The 10,051-nt window shown below is 40.0% G+C and overlaps 1 protein-coding gene across 2 annotated transcripts; it reads left to right on the forward strand.

Annotated features, from left to right (window-relative positions):
• Positions 1-1,612: 1,612 nt before the first annotated feature.
• On the forward strand, positions 1,613-5,931 carry LOC6636931 (uncharacterized). 2 transcript variants are annotated; one of them, XM_070209651.1, is made up of 3 exons: positions 1,613-1,858; positions 3,343-3,698; positions 5,161-5,931. In XM_070209651.1, exons 1-3 carry the CDS (start codon positions 1,856-1,858, stop codon positions 5,852-5,854), a joined length of 1,053 nt encoding a protein of 350 aa, XP_070065752.1. In that variant the 5' UTR covers positions 1,613-1,855; the 3' UTR covers positions 5,855-5,931. The 2 variants fall into 2 exon arrangements, with proteins under 2 accessions (XP_070065752.1, XP_070065753.1); XM_070209652.1 differs by having other exon boundaries at positions 3,346-3,698.
• The last annotated feature ends 4,120 nt before the right edge of the window (positions 5,932-10,051 follow it).

The raw sequence follows: 10,051 nt of genomic DNA on the forward strand, positions 1-10,051 counted from the left end.
ACGCCCGCCCCGGAACAGTGAAAATTGTTAACATGGATAATACTTGCACTTGTGCACACGCATGTGTCAGCGCCCATTACGTTGTCAACCTTGAAGTTGCGTCAGTCTGTCCGGCCTAACGGAGTCGGGCCCTTGCCTGCTGTCATCTGTCTAATTGTCGCGTCTTGACAAATTCATTTTGAGACTTTAGCATGCCCGAGGCTTTCATTACTGCTCCATCTTTTGCTTAATTACAGTGATCGATAAAAAATAAGAAAGACCTTCTTTCACTTGCGGCATTATGTGGAGCGAATGCCGATAGGCAGTCAAAGTTTTATGGGGAAGTCTTAAATACCCTATCTTTAAATAATATCTTATATATATATTGATACAATTGAACTGTTTGTGCTGTTATTACAATTACTGAAAATCTTTGGAATTATTATTATTTTGTTATTGTTTTGCAATAATAATTTAAAATGAATTAAGGAGTTTCCTATTAATAATAATTTAACACCCGGATACAAACTTTTTCTCGAGAACATTACGAGATATAAACTCAAAAGCTAAAAGGTAGGACACTCTCTTATTCCTTTTGATATGAACACTTTTATCATATTTGTAACCATATATCTCTACATAGTTTTGAATTGGATGTTTTTGTCTTTTATCTCAGCTGATGCATTTTTTACAGGATCGACATAGCTGAAGCTCAGAGCTGACAACGGTTTGTGGTATACGCAAAGTGATATTGAGTGTGGTCCAAAATATGTAAGCATTAGATGCCACATCGATGTACATATTGCCACAATTCACTTTCGAGCTCTAATGGCGATGACGACGCCCTACGGCGTGCCCAGCGCTGTGCCGTACGTCTTGTGAGTCCATCATAATGAATATTTTGTGCTGTAGCCAGCATATGGATGGAACTGATTAGGCCCACTTGATCGACGAGTGCTGCGTCTGCTCTTCTGGGGCGGAAGTGAACGGTTAAGTGTTGGTCAAGCACGGCAACAAATACAAATCTATACAAATACACTTGAATATAGTTCAAGTAATGGTCATGTTCGAGCTGCGCTGCTTGCCATGTCGCGAAGGGGTAGATAATGAGGGGGGTGTGTGAGTGCCGCCCGTGGCTGCTTTGCATGTTGCCGTAGCTGTTATAACACTCGTAAATGCGTAAATTAGCTTTGATGGCTTGACTTTGCATATTGTTGCTTTTTTTCGGGCGGTATTTGAATTTGAAATGATTTCAATTTTTAATTTCCAAGCTTTGGCTGCTTACCCGCACTTTCCATTTCAATTAATTGCGCGCACTTGGCGCTTTTAGCTGCTTTTGTTTCGCGTTTCGGGGCTTGTCTCAATTTCAATTGCAATCCTTCAACGCCGTCGCGACTCTCATCTGCATTGCCAGACAGCGTATCTCAAAAATGTATAGATCGCTCTCGCTCTCTCTCTCTCCCTCTCTTACTCTGTCCCTCTCGCGCTCTTGGCCAACTGGCAACAATGCGTCCACTTGTTGGGCTTGTGGCTGGTGGCCTGCAGAACTGCACGGCTGTTTCTGTGTTAGCCAAGCTGCCTCTTGGTATAAAACGCACCGTTAGCGCTTCGCTCTGTCGCAGTCGCAATTGCTTCGTTGCTGGCTCTCGGTTTCGTATAAACTTGGCCAAGTTTTGCCACATTTTTGTTTTTGTTGTTTTTTTGTGGTCACTTTGTGAATTTTGGTTGTGCGCTAGAAATTTAATTTCGGTTGTTAAGGAACATCCGCCTTAAAATATTTACAAAGTGAACGCCGAAGTTTGTTAAAAAACATTCTATTACAATAAGTCCAACGAATTGACTAAATCGAGTTCCTTAACGTGCGCAAAGTGAAGAAATGGTGCGTAAAGAACAGTTGCCCTCTTTAATCCTAGTGGACGTATTGGATAAAATATAATGCCAATTTACTAAATCAAGTTGAAAAACAGATACCTAGCATATTATACTAAGAAAAGCCTGTAATATAGAACAATTATCTCTTCAGATATAGAAAGAATCATTGCTTATAAGAGTCTTATGATCTTACCAAAGTTAAGCTCCTTTTGGTGCAGCTGACTGCGAGTTCAACGAGGAATTCTAGGCGAGGCGAAAAGGTAAAAAGCTACAAGCTATTAGGTAGACACTTGAAGCGGAAACTAAGCCTAAAATTCGAGCATGGAGTCAATGAAAAATCATAATTTGACCCTCCTTTAAAAAGCCCTGCAAAAGATAAACTCTAGTTAGCTTGTTTTCTTATAGCTTATTTATGTCCGATCGAATGCCCCTTCCCCTGCGAGAAGAGCTACAGCATTAGTGCAATCACGTGTTCTTAGACCGCCCAGTAGCCAGCTGACATTTGTGAATGACACAGTCACATGATTGATTGGCATGGCCCTAACAGCGCAGTTCTTCTTTTTATGCGCGAGCTTGTGTCTTAAGTCTTTTGTTTTTGGCCAGGGGCAAAACAATAGCGCGCAAATTATGCACCTTAACGACGGCAATTGGCAGTCCATCAGTACCATTAGCCAGCATGTCATTAATCAAGCTGCATTTGCATCCGAACGCAAGCATGTGACCTGGCCGATCACTACCAGGTGCCGTGGCCAAAATAATTAGAGAGCAGCGTCAAACTGGCGCACGCATCTATGATGATGATGATGATGGTAACGTTGGCAACTGGCGCTGTGAATGCTGTACAACAAACGGTCTGGCCAAAAATTGCAACTAGTTTTTTCAAGTTTTATAGATTTATATTTTTTTTTTTTTTACCAATTTTTTGAATGTGGCATCATTGGGCATTGCACAAAATGCAATTTTTAGACGGCGAGACGAGTGCAGTTTTCGCTTCAATTTGAGCCCGCCGCATGTTGACTCTTGAATGCTGCAAAAATGTTGCAATCGCGGCAGCTTCGAATTGTTGCGTGTGTGTTTGCCGTGACAAATGGCCGTTAGTTTTGGCCAACATTTTTAGAAAGGTGCAGCTTATCAGTCGTGGCCTTGTGCCGTTTTGGCAGCTGGTCAGCCACCCACGAGCTGGGATTTTGCTCTGCTCTGCTCTGTTCGGGGAGCGGCGCCAAGCATGGCTGAACGCGAGCTTCATATTTAAACTATTGATTATTGTTACTTGTCAAGCAAAGCATTTTCAGCTAAGTAAAAACTCAATTAAATGCATGACTGGACGCAGGTGGGCGTGGCAGCGACCACATTTGGCGAAAGGCAGCAAGTTAAGCGTAAACCTTTCACCGCCAACACATAAAATTCAACTGCAAATAACTTAGACCAGTATCGCGCCACCGCCGCTGGGTGAATCCCCTTCTAAACATCTTCATCCGTCTCCTTTTGCAGCAGCAACTTCCTCTGCTCTGGGCTCTGCTGGCAGCGCTGCCAGCGACTAGAGCAGCGCTGACGCCGCCAAACGGCTATGACGATGACAATACGCCGCTTCAACTAAGACTCGAGGATCTGGAGCGGGAGCAGGAGCAACATTTCGACCTCAATCGTCCGCCGTTGCTGCCCACGCACTACGAGTGGCATCCAAGCATAGCCGCCAGCGTGCCGCCCAGCTACGTGCACGATGCCGCCCAGCTGGAGCAAGCGGAGCGTTTACGCCAGCTGCACCAGCAGCATCAGCAGCTGAGCGCTGGCTACGCGTTGCCCGGCCAGCTGCCGGATGGCCTACTGCTTTTACACGATGGCAATCTGTAAGTATGCAACAAAGTCGCACTTGGAGCTTTCACTAAAGCTTGACCTCAGGTGCAAACACAAACCTTTGCAAGCTCCAGTCATTTTATCTTAGACTTAAACAGTTCGAAGCTTTTGTAGCTTTTACTTTTTAACAGCTTGCAGCTTATTTAACTGTTTTATTTGAAGACATTTAGATACATTCGAATCGAGCTGCAAGCCCACAATAAATTCGGGGCAGGATTGGGGTACTCCCTGCCTCTGCATTCAATTCCCAAACACGATTTGTATTTTCAAAATTTTAATGAAACTATTCAATTTTCAAAATCATATTTGCCCGTTCTACTGAAAATATTGAAAGCTACAGATATTTTCATACAGAAGTTGCGGGCTAGATTTGATTTCAATTCAAAATGAGTATATACAAAATATGGCTAGATAAATCCAAGTCCCAAGCCCAAGTCATTTCAAGTCATTTCGCAAATACCCGACTATTATTATACTCGCTCACAAAGTGAAAAGGGTATAATACTCGTAGTCAATGTCCGCCTTGTTTTCCCTACGTGTTGCCCTGTGTCTGTCTGTCCATCTGAGGACAGTACAAACAGGTCGATCGCAAAAACTTTAAAATTTTTCGTTATCTTCAGACATTACAAATATATAAATTAATATCGATTTCGAGACATTGATTTTTAAGCAAAGACTATATGAGATGTACAACATTTTGTATTTGGGACATTATATATGTATGTATACACAAATTACAAAGACTTCACTTTTTGGATAGCTTTCATTGTCTGCGACATGTGTCTAAAAATCAATTTTGAAAATCAATCATTTTTGATTTTGTAACTACAGGAAAATTTCATGTTTTCTTTGTGGTAACCAGTATTGTTCCAATAACAATTTAGACAAATCTGAACAACTTAAATCAGCATTTAAGAGCTTTCAATTAGGAAGGACCTTAAATACAATAGGCCATGCAATTCGTTCAGTTCCGCAGGCATCTTTAGCAACACTTGATAAACTTTAAGATGGAAACGAGCAACACGAGTGGCCAATGGATTACTATTGTTAGCATGAAAATTGTTAAGGGGCATGCATTTGTCAATTGAATTGGCGATTTGGTTGAAAATGAATGAAAATTACTGGGTTAATCAAATGCCCTTAGAGATAAATTTGGGCAAATCCCGGTATTCGACCGAATCTAATGCCAGGCTAATTTCTGTTACTGATAGACAACTGTTGGCGTTTGGGTGGGTGTTGAAACGGCCGGTTTCACTCACGACTGTTGCCGCCGTTGGCTTCCGACAAATGGCAGCAACGATTGCCATAATAAATAGCAAAGATTAGATAAAAGCAGCTCGTTAGGTCACGTCTCACATTCTCTCTATTAAACGCTCTCTCACTTTCTCTATACCTCTCTCGCTCGCTCTCTCTCTCCCTCGCACTCTCTCTTTTTTTTGTCTCTGCCCGTCTCAGTTCACCCACGCCATCGTCGGCTCCCACAACAGCAACAACGAAGACGCGAACGCGACTGCTTCAACCCATTGTGCCCTTTGATCTGGACTTGCAGCTACAACTGAATGGCGTACAATATTTGAGTGGTAACGCGCTGTCTAGTGGCGCAGCGCAGCTGCCACGCCCCATACCCAGACCTGTAGTACGCCCACTGCGACCACCCTATGACTTTCTGCAGCAGCAGCCGCCATTGCTGCGACCCGGTCTCGGTCCGCATCCCAGCCCAGCGACACTTCCACTTCTGCTGCAGCAGTCCAAGCAGTTTGCCTATGCGCCGATGCCGCAACGCAACTATGCGCCCGCTCCCCGCATACCGCTGCCCTATCCGCCCAGCTTTGTCAGCATTACGACAAGAAGTCCAGCGTCCGGGCACTCCGCCAGTCATTCGAAGCCTTTCCGACCCTCGCAACCGGACCTGACGCCGGATCTGTTCGCCGGACGTGACTCCAAATCGCTGCTGGACTCGTATATACCCAGCTGGGAGGTGCTGCGCCTGTACCAACAACACCAGTCGCCCCGTCCTTTCCAGCGCCACACCTTGGCTTATGCTGTGCCCAGTCTGAGAGTCTTTAAGCGCGACTCAAAGCTGGACAGATCATCCGAACGCAGCAGAATCGTCAAGAAGTCCCTAGACAAGCAGCTGAATCTTCGTTAGACAGCCAAATTGGGCAAATGGATTTAGTTTGTACTTAGTGATTGCGTTTTTACCCACTTTGCATTTATGTATTTGTATTGTACATACATATATATATATATATATATATATATCTATATATATATGTATATATATATATTTTTTTTATTATTGTTGTAATATATTTATTTTATTAAAATACCCAGTGAAGCTCAATTTGTAGATTTTTAAATTTAATTATATTTTTATTTGTTACCAAAAAAATATACAGAAGTGCTTATGTGTATCGGTAGTACATAACATATATTTATACATAACAATTACCAATACTAACGCATATTGCAAAACACGTGCGAATAGATTAAAATTCTTTACTCCTGTTTCTTTAAATTTATATTAAAGAAGCCATAAAATGAAGTTAAATGCTGCACAATTCTGAGAATTTATGAATTCACAAGTATTTTGTTCTAAAGCATATACATAAGTATTATCAATGTATGAGTGCGTATGTATGTGTGTGTGTGTGTGCGGGTGGGCGTGTGTGTCTTAGTGTATGCATGCATTTATGCATATATGTACATAAGTATGTTTGTTTCCTAATACCAATCGCAGACCAAGCTTATTTGTCTGCTGTGATGAAAGTTTAAACAAAACAAATTTCTATCACGTGCTCTCCTCCTCGATTCTCAAGAATTCAAGTAGGCTCTGCAGTTTTTCTTGTTTAGATAGTAGTGTAGTTTTTTTTTTTGGTATTTTTGTTGGTATTTTTGCTGGTATTTTGCTGGTATTTTTGTTGGTGTTTTTGCTGGTATTTTTGCCGGTATTTTTTCTGGTATTTTTTGCCGGTATTTTTGCTGGTATTTTTTTTTTTTTTTATATATGTATATGTGTGTTTTTAGAAATCATGGATTCTGCGAGCACGTCTCTCATGATTTCTTAGTACCTTAGATAGTACCTTGGGAAAAAATTTGATCACGAAACGACTTCCACCAAATCTTTGAGCCCGATATCCACCAAGGAGGAATGAATTTTTCAAAAACTGCGAAACACCCATCAGATGAATTTTGACAGAATCTTTGAAAATGTTTTTGAAGCCGATCGGATGGTAAGCAAAAAAGTTGTATACAACCGTTTTTCGCTAATTAACCACTGTTGTGGATAGAATTTCCCAAATCGCTGAAGCACTCACTATTCACTAAGTTTATATGTAGAGTTTTAAAAAGTCGTTTTATGCAAATCGAACAAAACTTGGTCCAACAAAATCTTTGATTCACATTTTCCACCGAGGAAGCTTGGATACAGAAAGGAAACAACGGTTTTACGCTATTTTCCACACATGTGAGTGGAATTCCTCGAAACCCCGTCATAACGTGCACCTTCATCACATAATGTTACTACAGTGCAAATTTCAGCTTCTTAGTTCCAACCTTTTGGGCTGTGCGTTGATTAGCAATCAGTCACTCAGTCAGTCAATTTTAAGTAGAGCTTATACAAATTTTTTTTAAATTAATATTCTTTATTTTGAACAAATATTTAAGTATCACTGTGCATTCTATAATAACTTATGGCGAATTTGACTTAGTTTTATAAAGAAAGTTGAACCTAATTGCGCACACCGAATATTAAAAGCCCCTGCAAACAACAAGTTGGGCATTGGCCCAACTCGTTATTGGTGATCAAAAACTATGCATTTCACGATAAAACTATAATACCCTATGCAAGAGTATAAAACGAGTATTTGGCTAACAGTCCAAATGCTCTTTAATATCGCTTGCTAGAATCTCTACACTCATTTAAGCCAACCTTCTTGATTTTATCTTATTAATTATATTTTAAATGTTGTTCAAAATTTATTATTTCATATTCTTATGATGTTATGTTTTGTAAATTATTTGTTATTTATTATTGTACAGGGAAATTGGGATAAATTTATTTAAAATCGAAGATCACATTTTCAATATCTGTTAGCCAGGTATAAAGTCTCAGGATATTTAGTATATATGCGAATGCTTATTATTCATGTGTACATATTTAATGACAAATGTATGTATGTATATATGTCTAACACTCACTCAATATGTCACAACTTATCCCGAAGAGCGAGTGTGGTTGTTTGCGCCGTGCTCACATAACAAGCCATGTCCCATGTCCAGGCCATTTAAAGCGAGGCAAAGCCAATCGAATCAAGCGACAATCCGCATGGAAGATGTGACTTTAGCGCTTTAGTCTATGCGCCCGCTGCTGATGTAATCGCGTCCATAAACCGAAGAGCTACCAATAACAAACAATTACACTGGCCGCATCAACAAACCCCAAAGCAAAGCTGCCAAGCTGCACCCAAGTCGCAGTTGCCGCAGCAGTCGACGTCGCGTCGCATCTTCGCGCAGCTATGCTGCAAAATTATGATTTGTGTGGCAGTGTGTTTGTTGTATCGGATTGTATATTCGAAAGTCCGACACTGTACAATTTATGCAAGTAGGAAGCGTTGCACAGTCGCTGCCGACTGCCGACTGAAGCAGCAGCAGCATCAGCAGCAACTGCAGACACAACAACAAACTGTGGCATCAAGAAGTCGTATTTTGGCTGTTAATGAAGTTGCCACAATGTTAGCTTTGAGCCGAATTGTTGCATTGTCTGCTGTGGTTTGCTTGCCATCAATTAATTCCAAAAAGTCGTATGTGAAAAAGAGGATGTTCAAACTGCCCAGTTTCCGCTCATCTTCAGCTAACGTTGGCTAAAGACCATGATTATAATAAGTGGGCTGTCAACTAGACTGTTTGTATTGCTCGTACTTCCTTCTTGTCCAACACTGAACTTATCGATATTTTTATCGATAAAGCAAGATAATTACATGCCTTAAAAGAGGTATTTACAAACAAGCCCATGTATATCCAAATTTAATTAACTTTTTGGCCTCACAGACTGACTGACTGCCTAACCAACTCACTGATAGATTGATTGGACAAAGAATATAATTCAAGGGTTTTAAAAAATCCAATCCCTAGGCCACGGAAAACTGTTGCATAAGTCTATCATGTTTTTTATTAATTTAACTAATTTGTTTTTTATTTATTTGATAATATTTTTACTATTGTCCTCCCCTGCGATTCTTATGAATTTAAGAAGGTCTTGCTGGCTGCCATGCTTTGAATATATTTGTTAAGATAGTTAAATTATAGCTTTATGAACAGATTGTGAGTTATTTTAGCTTTGTGAATTATGCGTATATAACATACAAATATGACACCTAGAGCAGCATGCTAAGCTGACGTATGTCTTCTTAAAATGTAAATTAACTTTCCAAAAGAGTGATATACGTAATCCTCACCATACGAAAAAAAAATGCTTTAACTACCATATAGCTTGCCCACTTTGAGCAAGCCGAAAAGGAGTGCTAAACAAACGGGTTTTGTAGCGCAACCGTCCCATTATCTTTTCAAAACCTAACTCATTTGCAGTTAATTGAATTACTTATTTTACAAATTGTACAGCATTTAGTGAAATTAACCACTTTAATTAGATTCCAATTTACATGTGTCACTCTAATAATGTTGGGTAAGTAGTGCTCGTTTGCTAATTTAATTGTTCGCAATTGTTTTTATTCACATTAAGGATATACGAAATCCGCTTTTTATTCAAACATTGACTTGGTCGGTATATTTTATGTACCCTCAAATACCATTAGTTCAATTAAGTTATCTTTTGAATCGCACTTCGATTTTCGATGCTTTTTGTCAAACATGGCCCGAGCAAGGCCGAGTAAAACTAGCTATATAGAATCTCTTATATCAAACGTATGCAAAGTTTTGTACATTTTTGTGTGTATGAAATTCACATGCACTTTTTCATGCGCAAATAACATATACATTCACAAGCACATTTGCATACACATAGACACATATGTGCATGTGAATGAGCATATGTTCTGTGAGACCAAGCGCAGGCCTAGTTTATTTTAGTTTTTTTTTTTAACTTCCTCCGCTATCTATTAAATGCAACACCATTTATTATAATGTCGCCCTACTATGCGATTCTCATGAGTTTAAGCAGGTTTTGCAGGCTTACGTGCTTTGATGATAGGTGTTTACGCTTGATTAAAAGTGTGGCATCTTATGTGTACAGATAGGCATAAGTATGTGTCTATGAAGGTATGTTTTATTGGATGTGAATAATTTTATAAGAATGTGTATAAATTCAGATATGTAAGTATATGTATCT

This window comes from Drosophila virilis, chromosome X, assembly GCF_030788295.1.
Source record: "Drosophila virilis strain 15010-1051.87 chromosome X, Dvir_AGI_RSII-ME, whole genome shotgun sequence".
NCBI lineage: Eukaryota > Metazoa > Arthropoda > Insecta > Diptera > Drosophilidae > Drosophila > Drosophila virilis.

Coding starts and splice junctions, on each gene's coding strand:
- LOC6636931 (XM_070209651.1), top strand. Junction 3,699..5,160: donor CTTTTACACGATGGCAATCT/GTAAGTATGCAA, acceptor TGCCCGTCTCAG/TTCACCCACGCCATCGTCGG.